At 36.9% G+C, this 21,108-nt stretch overlaps 1 protein-coding gene across 4 annotated transcripts in view; it reads right to left on the reverse strand.

Annotated features, from left to right (window-relative positions):
- WDR37 (WD repeat domain 37) overlaps window positions 1-21,108 on the reverse strand; it is a 64,156-nt gene that overhangs the window by 36,541 nt on the left and 6,507 nt on the right. For 2 of the 4 annotated variants that reach the window (XR_008444112.1, XM_054021022.1), the window contains exons 2-8: window positions 20,487-20,518; window positions 17,369-17,546; window positions 11,338-11,434; window positions 7,558-7,653; window positions 7,333-7,397; window positions 2,017-2,152; window positions 299-370 (exon numbers count right to left, since the gene is read on the reverse strand). Coding sequence is in view for 3 of the 4 variants with exons in the window: in XM_054021022.1 (XP_053876997.1) it covers window positions 299-370; window positions 2,017-2,152; window positions 7,333-7,397; window positions 7,558-7,653; window positions 11,338-11,434; window positions 17,369-17,506 (604 nt within the window). In the remaining variant the exon portion in view is untranslated. The remainder of the gene's footprint in view (window positions 1-298; window positions 371-2,016; window positions 2,153-7,332; window positions 7,398-7,557; window positions 7,654-11,337; window positions 11,435-17,368; window positions 17,547-20,486; window positions 20,519-21,108) is intronic. The other 2 variants (XM_054021023.1, XM_054021024.1) reach the window with 1 other exon arrangement.

A 21,108-nucleotide genomic window follows, 5' to 3' on the forward strand; every position in this document is an offset into this window, starting at 1 on the left:
TTTTCATGTATTTATACCTGCTCCCGTATTTTTCACTTCATGCATCTGATGAAGTGGGTTCTAGCCCACGAAAGCTTATGCCCAGATAAATGTGCAAGTCTCTAAGGTGCCACAAGGACTCTTCATTGTTTTTGCTGATACAGAATAACATGGGTACCACTCTGAAACCTTTACAATGGAGTTTTCTAATAGAGTTGGGAACCTTTATAATGGAAGCCATTATAGAAAGATTAACGTGTATACGTATACATACATACATACATACACACACTACTCCAAGCACCTCGTATGCTCTTACCTGATCCAACATGACCTACATATTTGACAAGGCACTTTCCTGTTTCTATACTCCACAGCAAGGCAGTATGGTCTACAAAGGTTAAAACAGAAGCATGTGTAAGCATTTCAAGCATATGCAAAATTTTATTTTTCAACTACTATTATACAAGTCTTACAGTGAAAAGTGTAATTGCTAGCACAACAAATAAAATAAGCTTCAATTGACTAAGTACTTAAAGGAAAGCTGCATTGTATTTTCAAAGTTTCCATTCACTGCAACTTGAAATAGTTAGTGTCAATTATAAAATTTAACAGGAAACTGCTCCTTTAAATCAAGTTACTTTGAGATGAGTTTTAACAGGCATGATCTACTTCTAGAAGTTGTATTCTATTACTTAGAAAAAGACGAATGCAACTATGTACCCATCAATTTTAGGATGTTTTTATGCCATTAAAAACACTGCACAACTGAAGTTATGGGGAAAAAATAAGTCAACTTAAACGGAACCCACAAGAGTGTTTCCTTCATTCACTCAAGAAGGCCTTTCAACAGATAGGAGTCCTCAGATTGCAAGTAAAGAGCATCCAGGCTGATCTGTTGCAGAGATGCAACAAAAGGAGAAAGGATGTTTCTAAGTTCAATGAGGACCTAAAACACACAGGGCTTTGTAAATTAAAACAACTCATTTGTACCTAGAAGCAATAGCCAGTTCAGTCTGTGGTGCACATAGGCTCCATACACTAAAGACCACTAAGCATCTCCACATGCTGATCTACTCTCTAAGGTAGCACCAATTAGAACATATTATCCAGCCTAGAAGTAACAAAGCTTTACTTTCTCAGTGCCCCTCCAAGATAGGGGCTCATATGGAGGGGATGCTAGTGCTGCCAAAAAAATATTTAAGTGTGAACTGATGGCTGTAGTATCTGCCTCTCAACTGAGAAAGAATATGTATTAATAAGGTCCTCAATCTGTGATCCTTACAGATCCTTCAGCTGTTTCTAGATGCTTAAGTAGCATTAAAAGCCAGGGATTACTTTCAATTGTACGGCTCAGACACCATACAATTAAATGTATGGAAGCAATCACTACTGCACCTCTGGATCGCACAGGAACAAAGAAGAGAACTGTCATCACTATATTAATGATACTGCTTCCCAAAGGGCTCATTAACATACACAAAACCAGACACAGGCTATATGTACACAGTTAACAATAAGTCATCTCCCTCAGTTGTGGTATCCCAGGTGAGTACCCTCAAAGTTAACGACAACCCGAAACCACCTTATAGGACTTTTGAGTGGGAAAAAAAGGATCTCCTTAAATGATACTAAATGCATTCCTTTTAGCACACTGAATAGCCATTAAATTGTAAGTGCATCACCGCTAACACAGGGTTGACGGCTAACACCCAACTAGGATGCTTGAACTTTCCCACATATGCCCAGGCTAAACAGAATTTCAGATAAATCCATTTCATTTTGTTTAGAGAGTTTAAGATGCTGAACCTCCTTAATATAATTCTGTTATCAGGGTAACTATATAAACTACTTGAACGGACTGTTAGCCAAACAAATACAATTAAATTAAGATCTAACATAAAAGACCCATGAAGACATTCTCATATATAGAATGCAACTAAGCTTTCACTTATGCTTTAAATTTAATTACACTTCTTACTGAATCTAACACAAACATTTTGTGAGAGATACCGGAGTTAAAACAAAAAACATTACCAGCAGATGCTGTCCCCAACACCACGGGCTGAGTTTTCGTGACACTGACATCCCAAATACCATCCCTGTGGCCAACATACTCCTTCACCAGTTGACAGATTGCCCTTGATGTTGTAGTTTTGAAACTGGATACAATCTATAACAGCAGAGAGAACAATTTATTTTTCCTATCAATCTGCAGATAATTAATAATCACCCCCAAAAAGGCAGTATGCACAGCCTTTGTTAACATAAATAGATAAGATTTTTATAATCAGCTCTCACTTTTCTTATAGTTCATTATTTTTCAAGAGTTTCTTGACCTTTAACTGCAGAAAAATAAGTCTTTCGATGCATATGCACTAGATGTTTTCTTATAAAGACAATGGGACACATTTTGTCCTGGGTTAGAATAATGTAATACAATGAGATTGCACAGATACCACAGAGCAGAATTTGGCCCAATGTCTATACTTTCCATTCAGTTTGGTAGGAGGTCCTTGGCTAAAAGAATTTCCCTTCCCCTCCCCACAAATGGTTATGTGCCTGAGGGTCTGAGGATAGCTTGTATTTTGCTGTCTGATGTGAACTGTATTGTATTATATAAGTCTGGGGAAATTTGTTTCCATACAATATGTAGAGCTGCCAAAAATGTGTAAAAAAAAAAAAAAATCCAAAAATGTTGAGCCACTTCTTTTCTTCAAAATTGCAACAAAAATTCAATTAGCTTTAAATCTTTAACATTTTGCAGTATATAAGAATTAAGCAGGAAGCATATGCAGGCAGTTCTATTTGCATGATAATGAAGCATTTTTTCACAAAAGTGTCAAAAAATCAGAGGCTAACAAAGTTATATCTGAGCCACTTGCTGGTCACATTCCCTTAGATTCAGTGCTGTTATGAACAACTTTTTATTAAATCAAAATTAGTATTTAGAGAAGCACTAACAGAACAAGAAAGCAGATAACAGAACCTAGGGGAAATATACCCATCTTACAGGAAAATAAATAATTATATTAGTGCAGGAATGCTGAAAACAATGGTGACCCATCCATATTAGGGTATCTGAATTGGATAAATTCCAGATCAAAGGGAAGTGGAGTATATAAAGAAGAGAAAGCAAGATAGAAATACAATTTGCCTTGCCGGAACATGACAGACTTCCAGAAACATGCTGAAACTAAGCATGTATAAACAGAAAATCCCCCAATACAAAGGGGATAAAAACAAGCTTTGCTCATCTATGCTGTAGGTACTACTTCATTTTCACAAGCTTTGGGGCTCATTTAACGAGTGTACTATGAGGAAGATGGCACCCCAAAGTTGGATACAAACTCTGTAAATGATACATCCTGAAAAAATTCTTAACAGAAGTATAATTATGAACAGATATTTTAAGTTATGTAGTCAGACACTGGTTAATTCAAATCCTAAAATGTCTGGACTTAAAAGCAAATAGGATCTTAAATAATTAATTCTACATTTCAGCTACAAAGAAATTCCTCTATCAGAGGTTTTACTCAGGAAAAATATTACTAAGAATGAAATTCTATTAATCTGTGATGACTTTGAGCTAGGCAGACATAGCATTCAAATATCACGTGATTAAAACAAAGTGAAATTGTTCCAGGAAAGAGAGACGTCATAAAAACAGAGAAAGCCTGGAAGAATATTGAAAATTAAAATATTCCAAGTTTTTTTGCATGTCTGTCTTCTAATGATGAAATCCTCTATAAAGTCAAAATTAAATTGTTAATAAACAGAACAGCTTCAAATCAACAGAAGTAACAATCACTTAAGGATGCATTTAAAAGGAAACAGGTTAATCCTCACAAAACAAGGTAGAGATTAGTAGTTTAACCATACTGCAGAATTAATCATAAAACCTTCAAGACAATCTTAAAATGCAGCTTTCAGATTTAATATACTCCTTAAAACAAAATGGAGCCATGTATGCAAAGCAGAATAGTAGAAGTAAGTTACAGAAAGAGGACTAACATACCTCTCAACTGTTTATCAAATTTCAAAGTTACATATACACACACACCTTTTGGCTCTTGAGCCCACACTCCCCTCTTGAAAATGTCATTACAAAGTAACCTAGGCAAAGCAATTTTATCTTCAGTTTTGGAAAAAGATTCTGTCAATTTAAGTTCTTATGCATTTTCTTCCCATTGTCATTAAAGTCTCTCTGGAAAAGAGCTTCAACAAGGCAGGCTTGTCAAGCCATGTACTTAGACACACCATACTTTGAGCATCTGGCATTTACCTTCATTTTTAAAGCCCTTTTTAGTAGTCATTGCTACATGTTTCTGTTAGAAAAATCCTTAAATTACTTACTCTTCAAGACAAAGCATTGTGTAAAAAATGGTGCCCATAAGGAAGAGCTAGTTATTTACCTTTTCATTCTGCTTCTCTGAAAACCATTTGGCACTTCCCACAGATTTGATGGGTTTGTTTCAGGTGGTGTTTATGTTAGAATTCTAAGTTTGTGGTTTCTGATTTTGAGTCATGATTTTTTCTATGCATGAGTTCTTTGGGGATTGTCTTAGTTTTCTGGAAGGAGCCTTCCCAGCGCCCCACGACCACCAATTAAGAATTTACTGTACTGTTCGAACACAGTAGCTGTGCCTGTGTCAGATTGGTGTGTGGCCACCACTGATGGTTGATTCACACCCAAGACCAAGTGATAAAAATCTTTTAAAGCCTGGGCAGTTTTTACTGTGCCACACTGAGGAGCTAAAACTCAGGAATAAGAATTCTGTACCAGATATTATTTTTACAGAAGAGATAAACCAAATCTGTTTTCCTTTGCTTTCTCCTACTTCAAACACAGGTGGTTTTATTTACTGGAATATTTTACTACTTCCACCTTCAAGAACAACAGTGCAAATAGGAAGCAAAAGTTATTCAAATACCACTGAATCGATTAAAAAAGGACTTTACACAGGAGAAAACTTTCAAATATACCTTATGTAGATATTAATTTGGGATTTACCTATTAAAAATATGTCCTACCACTTGCTATTTAAGATATTTTAGATAAAGTCTTCTTTCATAGAACTGCTCACTCTCACCTTATTGATCTTGTATTGACGTCTTAATAGTAAACCAGTTACTAGTTATTTCCATTTCGAAAGGCCAATGTCAAAATGGCATTTAACTACACTACAGCATCAAGTAGAAAGAAGACTGAAGAACCTGATCAGTGAAGCACAATACAGCAGTCTGACACTCAAAGTGGAAAATTGAGGCTCCATTCCCTCTGACTTAGCCATGCACTTGCTATCCTACAGCATTTTGGCAGATTTTCCTATGGAGTTTGAGTGCAAGAGAAGTTTTATTTTCTTAACCAGGTATTATTATGTATATCTTTCTTGAATTTCTGTCTCTAAGCACATTATAGTTTCTTTGTTTTACAGAAGCCAAAGAGTGACTACCTTCCCACTCAAAAAAGTGACTGTTCAAAATGAGCATACTCCCACCAACTGCAGAGGTTAAACTCTGCAGAATGCAGTGGGAAGAGATGCTACCTGCTCTGCAGTCTTTTTTACTCTTCTGATTCATTGTTTTTTATCTACAAGTAAAAGCAGTAAATGAGTAACAATGAAGAATGTAAAGTCTTCTGACATGGCACAGTTGACAGATATGATACCCATGAAAAATTATGAGATTCTGCATGTTCCACCATTCACCACTACTCAGCTGTACATGCATACTGGCACACTGGGAAGCAAAGCAGTTACCCATGAGTCTCCACCCCATATTTCCCAGCTTCCCACGTAGAAGTTGCGAGATCCACCTGCTTTTCCTAGGAAAGAATTTGAGTGCTACATTGCAAGCAATTAAGAGAAGATAAGTATTCAATACCTGCTTTACAAACAGTAATTTCTGCATATTCATCAAAATGAAAAATACTATTCTGTGACAACAAAATAGCTGTACAACTAATCTTATGTTGCCCATATTTTAACTAGCCTAGTTAAAGAATTTGCAACTTATGCATTACAAAAAATGGGGGTATATTCTCATCACATCAGTGCATGCACACTGATCCACGACAATAGGAACTATATAAAAGTCTTCAGAGAGTAAGTGAACAATCTTGTTAGATTGAACTAAATAATAAAAAAAACAATATCCCATTCTTATCCTCTTTCCCCCCTGTATATGAATTCTGTCTAAAAAAATCCATGCACATTAAATACAGACTTTAAAGTCAGCCCAGTGCATCATTATACTTTTTATTTATCTAGCTTATATACAAAATGTTAACTTTGAATCATGCAAAAAATTAGCAGTGTGTTAATTTTTAGCATTTACTTTCTTATACTAACGTTTTCCCAGCTTGTTGGCAGGCCTTTGCGATTGTCAGACCAATTCAAGGGTCTGACAGTATGCTTCAATGCTTCACCATACTGTATCCATGCTCCCACACTAACAAGTAGAGTAGTAAACGGTGCCTGTAAAAACCTCCCACAATGCCTCTCTACTCCCACAGCAGCACATAATGCAGCTAATCATCGGAACAGTTCATGTATTTAATCTACAAGGTCAGGCACCATTTTTCATTGCAAACACCTCTGCTGCCCTTCCCCAGGAAGTTACCAATGAATGACCCTCACACCAAGCAAAAAAAGAGCAGCGTGTAGACACCTAGTGGTTTGGGAATGGGAGGGAGAAAAGACGGGTAGATAAAAACACACAAAATAGACAAACACAGAAAAATAAGACCAAAAATGGAGAGAAATGTCAAAGTCTGGACATAAATGGGAAGACTGTGGCAACTGTGCAGAGAGATAGTACAAGAAGGGGTGCCTATCTGCCAACTGGAAAGGAGCATGATGGAGAGGTTGGGAACCTATCCATTATCATATACTTGAAGCTCAAGAATAGACAACCTGTGATAGGACAAAGCTCAAAACCACACTACATAGACAATCAACCAGTTTAAACCAATTCAATTGCAAGGCCTTCGAAGGATAGTTTTAGAGGTCATTCCCAAAGAAGTCCTCAGAGTCAAAACTTATTTAATTTTGTATTTTCAACATGAAAATACAATAACTCTTTTGTAGTTTACACTGCCATAAAATCCCTTCCCCCGTACTCCAATTTCTATTAGCCTTCTTAAAAATTGTATCTTACAGAAGTTTAGTATAGCACTTCTGTAGTGAGGGATAATTGCTGAATCCAAGATAGATACTATTCTTTACTAGGCATGTTTATTTAGAAATGGAACTATACTACTTAACACACAATACATTATAATGTAAAAACAGCCACATTAGTCTCATAAGTACACATGAGCATTAAGGAGAGGTTTAGTTTGTCACCTACCTTGCTGGTAGATGCCTTGTAAGTGGTCTTCAATTTCTGTGAAAGCTGACTGGTACTATGACTGGCTGTTGAGACAAATAAGTTCAAAGGAAAATATTTCGGGTAATAGGTTTGTTAACTTATTTGTGCAATGGTATTAATTCCCTTTAACGAAATTGTAAATTGTTAAGCTAAGTAGGAAAAGCAAGCTACAGAAAACCTAATATTTGTTAATATTTATCTTACCTTTTGTTTTCAGTTGTCCTTTGCTCAGTTCTGCTCCGTCAATTGTCTGTCCTTCAACTGCTAAGCGCTCATTAAGTGTATCGACTTCTCGACGTACTAACAGTAGCAAAAAAAGTTAATATAAATACGCAATTAAAAGCACATAATTAAAATACTGTACTCTAAGGAATTTCGTGGTATTTCGTCATCTATTTTATGTTATGAGTCACAAAAGTAGTTTATTATCTTATAAAAGCAGTCTGCATGTTCTAAACAAAGACAAAATGTCATGCTGAACTTCCCAACCAAAGATAAACCTTGACCCAGGTTCCAAGGAAACTTTGCCAAACAGTCTCATCACTTCTCATTACAGTTTGCTAGCAGATGTGACTGAACATTAACAGGACAATACCTGTAATGAGTGTAGAACCCATGCATCAAACTAACTCCATTCAAAAAATGGAAATTCAGGAAGTGAATGGAAGTCTGTGGCCTCATAGCAGTTATTTCATCCACAATTAGCAAGTCATTTCTAGGTTCTATTCAGTTATAAAGCAGAGTTTTTCCTTCTGTATGCTATTCATTTGAAGTTAGTGCATTGCTGAAAATCAAAAAGATACAGTAGGGCAACAGCATATTGAAGCTAATAAGATTAAACAAGAACACTCATTACTCCTGGGGGAATTCTGCGCTACTGTGTATGCACATAATTAATGAGCCATATTTTAAATTGTTTGCTCAAAAAAGCTTCTGCCAAAGTGTTCCTGCAGTTCCACCTTTTGCCCACCATAGGGCGCTGTGGTGCTAGAACACAGCAGCTCCCAGCCAGCTAGGGAAGAGAAAGAGCCTGCAGAGCCTTCTTCACAGGTCAGGAGACAGGGGCTATGGAGAGACAGACAGCATGGGGATGCTGGTGGGGGGGGGGGGTCAGACAGGGGCTCATAAGGGCTAGTGGGGGAGGACAGACTGGGACAGGGGCTGAATGGGAGTGGAGGTGCAGGTCCACAGGGTGATGGGGAAGGAGGTTCAGGGACACATAGGGACGAGGAAATGGCTGTGTGGGGGCAAAGAGACACATGGGGACAGGGGAGCAGGGCCATATGGGGATGGAAGAAGTGGGTGTCTGACTGGGATGGAGAGTCATTTGGTGTGCAAGGACACATGGGGACAGGGCAGATGTGCCTGACAGAATGGGAGAGGCTAGGGGTCAGCCAGGATCTGCATGGGAGAAGCTCCCTAACAATCCCTCCCTGTCCCCACAAAAACCCTGTTCCATACTTTTCCCCACCCATACCAAACAACCCTCCAAGTTTACACCCAGGCTCCTTCCCAACAATTTACATCCCTCTCCCTCAGCTCCTCCGTTACCCCTGACTCCCCCCAGCCTTTGCACTGCTTCATGGAGTGCAGGAAATACTGTTCTGTATTGTAGTTTAAATGAATTATTACTCAGAGTTCTGTATTAATATGCCTAGTAAGGAATTTGTCAAAAAACATTTCCTGAACCTTTGTTGTCTGTATTGTTACAAACATACTCACTGACAGGTATTTTGAAATAAATGACTAAAAATAATTGAAACTGGTGTGATTGTATGTTATTTTGACAAATAAAATAAGCAGAACTTTAAAATATTGTGCGCAGAATTTTTAATTTTTTGGCACAGAATTCTCCCAGCAGTAATGCATTTTATTCCTAGAAGTATCTTAATTAAGGTTAACTTATTTTTAAAAGAAGAATTCGATGTTTGTACTATACATTTAATGTGTTTCATTCAAGTGTTCCATAAACATTTACTGTAATACAAAAGTAGTTTTTGCATGTAAGCATAAAAAACTATGTTCACAACATGAATGAAAATCTCAACATCACCTCTGATACTGTGTGCATCCAGTATTGCACAATGTACTTTTACCATTACTTCTCTAAACTACCCACACTCACCATTTGTACTATAAATTTTTTTTATAAGCAGGTAGCAGCATGGAGGAGAAAGCTGGTGGATTTGAATGTAGAGGGAGACAAAGCAGACCTGTTGGTTCAGTAAAATTGGCACAAGGAGCCCAGGGGGAAAGGGAGGAGGGACTGGCTGGACAAGGAGAGTAGGACTGGGAGCCAGTAGGTGGAAGAGGAGACATATCTAATAAGTAACTGGGGAGAGAGCGCCCCGGCAAGGAGACTGATAGTGAGAGCAGGAGTGTGTGTATATGGGTGGGATGGGACGGACACTGAAATTAGACAGGGAGCTTTGGGATGGGGAACATGCATGGGACGTAATGGTAGGCCAGGGCGGGGACAGAGACCGGATGAAGAGCTGAGAGGGGAAACTGCGAATGGCTGGGCACAACGGCTGGAGATAAGGAGCTGGGAATGACTGGGCAAGGAGACTGGGATTGGGATGAGAAGCCTGAGGAGTGGAGAGTGGGACTAGCTAGATGAGTAGAATGGAATTGAGACACCGAGCCAGGGTGGGAAAGAGAGAACTGGAACAGGGACAGACTGGAGTGGAGGGAGTGGGACAGAAGGGGTCATACTGTGGGGGAAAAGAGGGGAGAGCACAGTCCCCTCCAGACTCTGGAACCCAAGACAACCTGGTCTCATCATTCCTCTGTCATCAGAAAATACCTGCAAAACCCACTGGCAACATGTCCCATATTCTCCTCTAGTGCTAATTCGCACGGAGGATGGCAATCTACTATTGCTACCAGTTACTCCTAATTACAAAGGTGTGTATGGGGGCTCTAAAAGTTCCAACCCTGCTAATGAATGATGTGGATGTCTACTAGATGCCAGAATTTTTTTTTTTTTCGGTTTGCTTTTTAAAAATACCAAGAAATTACACACACACTGTTCAAAAAACTTTAAGGCTGCAGAGTTGAACAATCAAAAGTAAGGAAATATCAGAATTAAGGCTTGCTGTGCAACCTTAATTTGAGCCCTTGTGTATATGCATTATGATGCACTTAAATTATATGATCACATACTTTTTTTCAACAAGACCCTAGGCATTTCCCAAGTTTTGAGTGCTTGACTTTACAACAATGTTCTTTTAATGTTTTTTTGTGTATAATATACTAAGTAATCAGGAAACCTCAGGTATTGCATAATGCTAATACACCTCTATCTCAATATAACGCTGTCCTCGGGAGCCAAAAAAATCTTACTGCGTTATAGGTGAAACTGTGTTATATTGAACTTGCTTTGATCCACTGGAGTGCGCAGCCCCGCCCCCACCGAGCACTGCTTCACCGCATTATATCCGAATTCGTGTTAAATCGGGTCGCGTTATAGCGAGGTAGCGGTGTATATGTATTGTGAATCCTCTTTACTAAAGTAGCCCATACTAACAAAAAATAATGGCCTGTAGACATACTGGAACTATAATCCTATCTCATCTCACAACCTAATCAGGGTTAGGTCCAATTAATACCTTGATTGGAGACCTCTAAGAACACCTGTGTCATGCAGGAAGCTGTACTGCTGATATGGGAGACGGCAGGTTTCCCTTCTGAGTCAATACTGAAACAATTCCCCAGTATGGTGCTAAGGAGCACAACGCTGCCAGAGTTCTCTCTTTCAGGTAAGACACAACAGGAGTCCTAACTCCTTGGGGAAAAGATCCCAAGGCACTTTTTCAGAAAAGGGGCTGACTCCAATTTAGGGATATGATTTTGGGCCATTTGAAACGTTCTAAATAAGGGTACATTACTTTCTAGCATACAGAGTATTTTATGACCACAATGAATCCTACTATAATCTAATTCCACATAGTTGTTTTCAAGTTATAAGAAAATCATACTCACATTCCAAATTTTCAATATAAAGGTTTTCAAACTCTCGCTCTATTTGCCCAAAAAGCTCCAAAAGTGTATTTCGAACAGATGAAGGAAGTTTAGTATCCTAGAGGGGAAAAAGTGTTAACACTGATACCAAGTTTTAAGTTTAGTTTTTAAAAAACTATCAGCAGTTAATTCTGTAAATATTGAAGTTATGATATAATATGAATGTTGTGTTGCTGAGGACCAAAGACATTAGTTTTAATAAAATCATTTCTAAACATTAGTTTGTTAGCAGAGCAGCAAGCTTGCAATGCAAAAAAATCACAGTCTAACATTTACATTATTTTTCTACTGTAGCATGCTTATATTTTCACTTAGTCTGATGCTGAAGAGTAAGACAAAATATGGTACTTCATTGTGGTGATCTGAAATTTTTAACTGGTATTTATAAAGCTATTCAAAACCTATGAAGTTTTATATCTTATACCACATATTTTAATTTCTTATTACATTTTTAAGCAGATACACGGGCAAAAGTAAAAACATTAAATTCTTCAAGTAATTCTAGCTGTAATAATTAAAAGCCTGAAACCCCAAGACTTCTTGGAATCACAAGTTCAACTGCTGTCAACTCACACCCTCCTGGCTGCATGAGATTTTTTTTTAATCTAAATTCCAAAGGAAAGTTTGCTTTTAACAAAACATTCCCCAGCAGTACTGGCATGCCAAATAATGCTGCATTATGATAACTGGAAAACTGGAAATTAAATTGAAGAGAAGGGAGTTTATTTTCTTTGTCCAAGATAAACTTTCAAGTTGAACTGAAAGAAAGGGAATAGGAATAGAGTCAATCTAGCATGTAATGTTTCTGCACCAGCCCAAACGCAGTGTAGCTGAAAACTGGACTCCATTTTCCTCTCGTCTACAAGATTTGATATCACCATCCTCTAAATTACTCAAGTTTTCAACTTGTGATTCTATTCAGGTCTCTCCCTACACACAGGCTGTAAGCAAGTCACATCTGATTTCCTGACATCTCAAAATCTCAGTCATCCACACCTCCATGGCGAAAATTCTTGCTTCCTACACCGACTACTACAGCCCCTCTTACTCTGCTCAAGTTTATGCAAAATGCCATAGCTAAAATCTTCTTTTCCAAGATAAACACCACTCCCTCTCATGTCTTCTACTAGTCTCCTTTCAGCTTCAACATCAAAATTTACTCATTCTCAGCTTCAAGATTTTGCACAGCTATCCCCTGCCTACCACGTCTCTGCTCATTTCTTCCTACTCCTCCGCATTACCGTCACTCTGTTCAAGCCTCCTGGTCCCACTGCTCCTTTTGTATCATTCTATGCTACCTTAATGCCTTCTAAATTCTCTTCATTCAAATCCCCATTTAAAAAAGGGGGGAAATCCACCAACTTTCCCCAAAACCTACCCATGTTAACCACCATAAGAAAATTATTCTCCCAACTTTCAACAAAAACACAAGACTCACAAGTGTGAGTGGCACTGAAACCTAAGTGTAGCTTCCCAGACCTAACTTAAAGGGGAGGAGATGTTTACGCTTTCAGAAAGAGCTTTTTCACCTAGTAATCTGGAGTCTTCAGTTAATCAGGTGTCAACAAACAACTCAAAAGTATAAACAATTTGACTAACCTCCCCTTGGAAAAGGGAAACTACAGCACCAATTTCAATCTCTTAAATCAATCTCAGCAGTTCTCCCATTCTCCAGTACAGAGGAAAACTGGAATTTGTAATGTAAAACACAAGCAAGAAAACTCTTGGGCTGTATTTTACACATATGTAATAATGGCTTAATTTTCACGCTCTTTTGCCTGTAAAGGATAAATATCAAACTTGCTGGGTTAAATTAATTTCTTATTTTCTGCTAGAGGGCAATTTATACCAAGATGCTGCTTGTTTTTTCCTGTGTAAATGGTTTTATAAATTAAAAGTGTGCATGTTATATTATATAGTTTAAGGTGTTTCCAATTTATGAAGTAGTCAGACATTGGAAGTACAAAAAATGAATTAAAAAAGTTGAAGAGTTTATTAGCTTAAGATGTGGTTATTACCTAAAACAGGAAGCACTTTCCAATTGTACTAAACAAAGTATCAAATTAAATATATATAAAACAAAATGGGTTGCCAAATTTCAAAAAAAAAAAAAAACCATTCACTTTGAACAGTTAGCTATTCTGGTCACCCATCATCCATCTCCATCTCCTCTCTCTTTTCATCTCATTATTTCTAATAATCTCCTTCCCTCCCTACAGATCATCAAGGCTCTTCTCTCCATAGTAAATGCAACATTTCTTTACGCTGTATTCAGAACTGAATTCAAATAGATGAGCTGGGATACTCCCCTGTATACACAAATATGACAGTTATTCAAGAGAGGAAGGGTGTTCTTGTGGTAAAAGCACTGGACAGGGACTTAAATGATCTAGGTTCAATTCTAAGCTCTACCACAGAATTCCTGTATTGACCTTGGGCAAATCTCTTGTTGTTTCATTGGCCCATCTGCAACATGGGGATACAGAGTACTTTTCTCCCACTCTACGTGTTATATATTTAGATAGTAATGTCTTTGGGACAAGCAATTTTCTCACACTCTGTTTGAGCAGTGGGATTTCTGTGTGCTGTTCATAATACAAATAAATTCTGCTACCAAGCCCTTTGGCTGCCTTATTGAGAGGATGGTGAGTAAAACAGAAGAAAGTAGGTAATGAATCAAAAGGATTTAGCTTCTTTAAAATATATCATTTCACTTTCATCAGTTTTACAAGACATTTTTTGTTTTAATCTTCTCTCATACATGCTGGAATCTCTTTAGATGCAGTGAAGCTGAAGCAACTGCCTGTTGAAGACAAACTACTTAGAACTGCTAAATACAAAGTGTACTAGAGAAGGAGGATTATGAATAGCCAGAACAGAGTGAAAAACAGCTATACACCATGATTATGCAAATCAGTTACCTAGACTCAAATATACAATTTTGCAATTCATTATGTCTCTAACTGTAAAACATCCTTGCACTATGGCTGAGACATTTCTCTTTCCTTTCTTCTGTTGTTGATATTACACAATAACTGAAGGTGAGCTATTAATTGTGTTACATTTTCAGTTTGACAGCTGTATGTTTTATTTTAGAGAAGTTTTCACTAAAGTGAGAATTATTACACTCACAAGATATAAAGAAGCAAATTTAGTAATACCTGTGGGTGTTTTAAGCAGATGGGAAATAATTTGCATAGCTCAAAACTCTGAGCCCTTAAACCACAATCGCCTGCCTAGGTGTTCCAATTGCCAGTAAAAAGTAAGCAAACTTAAGTTTCTCCAAAGATAGATTTATCAGACACTCCAAATGGTGATGTCTCTGGAAAAATGGGAACTAGCAAGACATGTTATAAATAGGATAAAGACCACCAAGTGACAGCATCTCTTAAATCCACATAATCCTATGTTAATGCAACGTTAAGGCTGAAAACTGAAAATAATCTAACATTAACTCACCTACCGGTCCATGCTATGCACACCTGGACGAGCTTAGGTTAAGATATGCAATACGTGCAACATATCCACAATTACATCGAGAATATTAACTAACTTCCAGACTCACGTTTCAATTTGCAAACTTCAGAATGGGATTCATCACAAAACTTTTTATAAAAAGAAAAGTGAAGAGGCAAAATCCAAATTTTTAATCATTTAAATTTCAAACCTCTGCCTCTATTTCCTAGTTTAAGCAGCTACAAAGAGCACACTGAGCAGACTGTATCAGGTAAAAGGAAAACAGAACCAGGCAACAAAAGCAAGTGAGTGTAGTCCCAACTTCTGTTGTGAAGCGGACAATAAAATAGGAGCACTGTAAAATCTAGGTCAGAACCTATCAACCAACAGGGAAAAGGGCACTACCAACAGGCTGCACTGTCAGTTGCTTCAAAGGCTGTTAAGGAGAAAGTCTTTCATCTGAATGCTTAGGCTGAGGATAAAAGGCTTCTCCAGAGGCAATAACAGCTTACTTCACTTGGTGGGGAAGTGCACACAACCAAGAAGTGAAATCACTACAGTCAGCAATCACTGAAGACAGAGCAAGTAATACTGGAGAAACACCACAGAAAGGAAAATCTAGGTTAGAAATTTGGGGGGTTGGGGGGGAGAGGAGAATAAATTTCAGCAATGGAACAAGTTACCATATATTTTAATAAAATAATAAAATTTCATCTAATCAGGATACCAAGGGGATTGACTAGATGACCCAATATACACGCCACCTTTAATCAACCTCTAGCCTCAAAAACTACTTCGGTTTTGTACAAACAAAAAAACCCAACAATTTAATGTTCCAGCACAATCTATGACAAGACAGGACTGGGGATAGACAAGAACAACTGTTAAAGAAAGGAGACAAATCAAATGTGGTCTACAAACTTGTACTGAAACAAAAGATGTGAATTTAAATTAATTTAGTTACCTTTAGTGCAAGTTAGCTAAAAATGACTTGAACCACTTTTACTCTGAAATACAAGTTTCCACACACAGACTTGATCTGAAATAATCTGTTTTATGAAACAGATTTAATTAAAAGTGTGTATGTAGACCAGCTATTAGAGAGTATCACACACATGTGTTTGTCAGCAGAGTTTAGCAAGTTTACCGGGAGCCTACAACTAAAGAAAGAGCCTTAGTACAGGTCAGAAAATCCTTAACCTAGGGTTAAAATGTAATGTTGATGCTCAAGCCCAGGGTTCCCTGATACAGGTCAGCTAACTCAAGTTCCACTAACCCTATGCTTACATTGTTGTGTAGGCATACCCTTAGCTTAACAGCCTGCTAACTGTTTGTATTCTTTGATTTTAAACAAAACAACCCATCTTTAATTTCTTTTAATATTTACCATATAAAAGTAAAAATGTCAGCAGCTCTTAACCTCTCAAGCTTTGCCCTTGTTGTCCTGGTTGCTTTTAGACCAATGCCTGGAGTAATCCAAAATAATCCAATGTGCCCTTTCTGCTAGGCCAGTATCTCAGCTGTCCCTTATCACTGCTTGTTTACGTCAGGAAGGAAGGTAAGAAAATAGTCTCAAAAAGGACATTACCTACTTAGTACTTCAGAAAATGAGACACACAAAAATGGATGTTTTATATAATGAGCTGAAAAAATACAGACTAACTATAAAGTTAAACACAGTACAGGTTTCTTTATAAGTTACAAACTAACCCAAAACTTAGAAAAAGCTCGTTACCAACTCTAAATGAGTAATCAAGCCCATAATGTTACAAGGATTTTTGCTTCTGTCTAGCAAAATGAAGCAATATACCTTTGTCTCCTCAGAGAGAGTAACTTTTCAGAGAGCCTCACACAGTTAGACCTATTTTTCCTTTGAAGATTTGTGACTACAAAGAAGTTCAGACTTCTTTTTCTGATATTTTGTTTTTAATATTTCAGTCATCTCTCCTGGACAATCCAGTTAGAAGTTTGATATTCTTTGCCAAGTCCATATTGCCCAGTATATGAAGTTAATGGCGGTTTGGAACTTACTTGCATTATGTTCTTCCCACCTCATTTCCTTACAAACTCTACATTCCTATTGCAAGTGTGTTACTAAAGCATTCAAAATCACTTCAAGTTAAAATGGAGTCAAGTTTGTATCTGTTATCAGAGCTCTGGGCAGGTAAATGAAGGTTACACAAGAATCCTGGATTTGCCATTCCCTGCCCTAAAGGAAGTGCACAATGATCTCATTTATACTGGAGCATGATTTGTACACACAGTTTTTAACATGGCTTGACTGTTAAAACCAGTTTCCCAATAAATGTGACTAGGCTATGTTCTTAGGGGCATTTCTTTTATGGCAGGGTATTACAGCATAATTTGTAAAGTTTTTCCATTAACATCGTCCACTTAAAGTTCCAGTTTAACTAGATATTCTTCATGAGTTAAGTCTGTACTTATTTTTCTGTACACAAAGAAATAAGACAGTCCCATTATTTATTTGTAAAGAGTTTTAAGAAATTAGTTCTTGAATATCAATCTGTTAGTTTACCTGCCCTTCCAACATCTCTCTTTGCAATCCCGTCCTTTCTTGCTCAGAACTGTTGGTTCTTCGTATAGAAAGACTGTGTGATTTGCGCTTCTGCTTTGCTTGCCGAGCAGTTGCACAACTTCCACTTTCTGTGGGCATTACTTCAAGGAAATAACTTCACTGAGGCGCCTATGATAAACTAAGGACAAGTATTAAGCATTACAATTTGCTCTACATAAACAGGCCACAATAAAAAGTATTTATTGGAATGGAAACATTTAGGTCTATTGAATTCTAGTTTTGTTTTAGATTTCATTAAGCCCTTCCAGAAGGGACTGATTTCTATTAAAGTTACAACTCTAATTTAAGTAACTAATTTTTAAAAGTTTAAATATATGCATCTGAATAATTAGAAGTAGGGAATGGAATCACATTACACTGCACTTTTTCATTCATTACTAACCCTCTGCAAAATGAAAACAATAATTTCACTATCTTGTGATTACTAACCACTTTCCAAATTAAAATCTAGAGATAGCTCCAAAATGCTTCCAGGAAACAGCCAATATTCATATTGTATTTCACTGAAACACATGCAAGTTAAAACCCAGCTGGAAAATGAAAGTACAGGGACTTGATAATTGAGGGACACTGTCAGGTTACAAATATACAAAACCACTGTTTGTTAGTCTACACAATTACATTAGCATGCTTGCTTTTTACCTCTAATGCTAGTAATTTAAAATAAGGTTGAAAAATTTGAAAATCTAGTTTTTCCAACATTCACTCAGCTTGTATAGAGAAACTAGCCTTGTCAGTTTCACATTTGTTTATAGTTAATTTCATTTAATTTCTATAAATATTAGGTTTCCTAAGGCTGTTTAAACAAAAGCCAAGTTATATACCTGACAGTATCTCTTCAGCTAAATTTACTATGCATGACCCACGGTGTTTCTCAATTTAAGAAAATCAAATTATTTATTGCATAAACTATTGGAGAATATATACTTTGTTGTCAAAAATTTAGTTTAATTTTGAAAAAAAACCCAGGAATTATAACAGTTGTTTTAAAACTGGTTTCAGTATCAGTTTCAAAACATTTAATTTCATGCAATCTCAGTTTTACTATAAAGCAATTCAAATATCTTAAGTTCTCACTGATTTAAAACTTTGTTGATAATGTAACATTGAAGTAACTGAAAACATTATTCATTCTCCAGCCTTAATGATTTCTGAAAAAGTAATCACAACCCAAAGAATAGCTGCAGTAGTCTGCAGAGCAAAAGGAGAGCAGAGTTGGCACAGCTATTAAGGCTGAGCTATTAACTGAACTTCCTAAAGAAGTTAATCAGAAGAAAAATTAAATCAAGTCCATTGCCATCTCCAGTTTAAAGATCTGCCAAAATACTAAAGCGTGAGCAAGCTAGGAATGAGCACCGTCACACTCTTTACAAGATTACATGTTAACTCATTTGGTTTTCAGCATTTTTAAATCCTGCATTATCAGATATTCAGCCAATGACAAAAGTAACTTACTGAAAAGTATTATGGGCTAAATAGTCAATGTCCTTCAATTTGCTCTGATTTTTTTATATGTGTGTATATATATATATATAAAAAAAAACAGTGTAAAAAGCGGGCTGTAGTTAAAAAAAAAAATCTGATGGACTCCAACTGTTAGTTAAGGCTTGAATGCGCTCTCTCTCTCTCACACACACACACACTCACTCTTCTTACTTAAAATACAAATTTTTTTTTTTTTTTAGAGGTTTTGGGCCCCTTGATGCATCATCTCAGTTCTAGGAGTCCCACTAAATTGTCTTCCAGTACCAAACCCACAATGAATCTAAAATAAAACTCAGGCTACAACAGGATCTTGGCATCACTAAAATGCTTCCACTAAGTCTCACTGTGTACTTCATATTGCCGCCTCACTCTCTTTTGTCTGTAGTTTATTAGAAGAAACTAGTCACAACCAGGTTCACAAAATCATTGGGATGCATGGAGGAAGGAGACAACTGTATTTTTGTGTAGGATATTTCTCATTTCACCCAAGTTTCCTTTTTTATTTATCACATAAAAGGAAACTTAGTTACATATAAAAATAGGATTGATGTTAAGATACACCCAACAATTTATTTTCATCAGTTTTAAATGTTTCACTTCAAGTCATTGTCCTTGATCAACAAGGATGCCTAGATAGTAGCATTGAGGTTACACTATTCCCTTCAATGTGCACCCCCTCGGCTTATTAATTTTCATCTGCCATTGTGTTGCCAGGGTATTTCACTTTGATAGGTCTTTACAGACTGCTTCACAACAGTCCTTTCTAGACTTCTTTCCCCCAATAGTTTTCACATTGAAAAAAAACAGACTAATAACTTGATACAGTCAACTGGGAGAAAAAAATCATTTCTCTGAAAAATGTGTACCTACTGTTATACCTAATATTACAATAACTGAAAGATTAGAGGAAAATATTTCTCTATTTCAGTTTATTTTGTCCACTTGATAGCATTTTAACACTTTCACTGACGATCAGTTGCACACTCGCTTTCTCATGCACCAGCACAACCACAAGACTCATGCACTACTCTGGAGACAGTTCACATGCACACTCTTCCCCAGCCCTTGCATGAAGGTGTTTACTAGTACAGCAGCAGCAAAGCGGACATTGAAGAGGCAGCAGGCAAGCTTGTGCATAGAGAGGGAGGGGAGGGGAAATAGAAGAGACCAGCTTAAGTACATTCAGAGTTGTTGCTCCCGTGCCCACCATAAAAACCTTGAGTAAAGAAGCAAAGCACAACAACAAAAACCCCGATAATTAAGGATTTTTTTTTAATTTAAATAGTATGTGTTGGTTTAAGATGTTTAAACAATTGACTGTTTGAATTAGCTAAGTTGACAGTATCCCTTTAAATGTTTTAAATATGAAAACATTTTCAAAGTTGTAAAAATGATTTTTTAGTCAAAAAGGTAAATGTGTGATCACAATATAAACTATATTTTCTTTGGTGTAGGCTTCACAAAAAAGATCTTTGGCTATATGATCCTACAGCATAAAACAATAAAGGTGCTCATTACTGGCAGTTACCTGGATGCCCCCTATTAAGTAATGCTTTCAAACAATTAAAGTTACCTGTCCAGAGTATCAGTGTCATGTTACATATCCTATGAAAACCATATTAAATATTGATTAGTAAAACAGCACATAAACCGAAGTCTTTCACATCTTTAGCTTGAACTCTTTAGTAACTAAAACATGCCAGACTTAAAAAAAAAATAATAATAACCACACGTCAATAGTAAGCACCATATTTGACCCCCAAACAAGGAGAAAGACTTAAAATTGTCATGTTATATAGTTAGTCTGATTAGTCAAGTATATTGGCTTTTTTTTCCTGCTGATCAAGGATTTGAAAAGAGCCATACCCATCTCTCCTCTGCTGATAGAGCTACCTGGCTGAAGAGCCAGCATGGGTCAATGATCCACTTGCCTCCTGAACCCTGATCCCAAAACAAATGGAACTTCTCAAAGCTAATTCTTAGTGTAAAAGGGGGGCAGCTGATCGAGAATAAACAATCTGTTGAAAACAGCAGCAGGATCTAATAATGCAATATTGTTTCAAATGCAGCTAGAATGCTGTTTGAGTGCTAATACACATGTATTATAAAATCAGCACAATGATTATCTATACTCATTCTGTCGAGAAGCTTGGGACAGTTCAAGTGTTATAATAAATGCCTGGATAGTATTTTCT

Source organism: Malaclemys terrapin, chromosome 2 (genome assembly GCF_027887155.1).
Source record: "Malaclemys terrapin pileata isolate rMalTer1 chromosome 2, rMalTer1.hap1, whole genome shotgun sequence".
NCBI classification, from domain to species: Eukaryota; Metazoa; Chordata; order Testudines; family Emydidae; genus Malaclemys; species Malaclemys terrapin.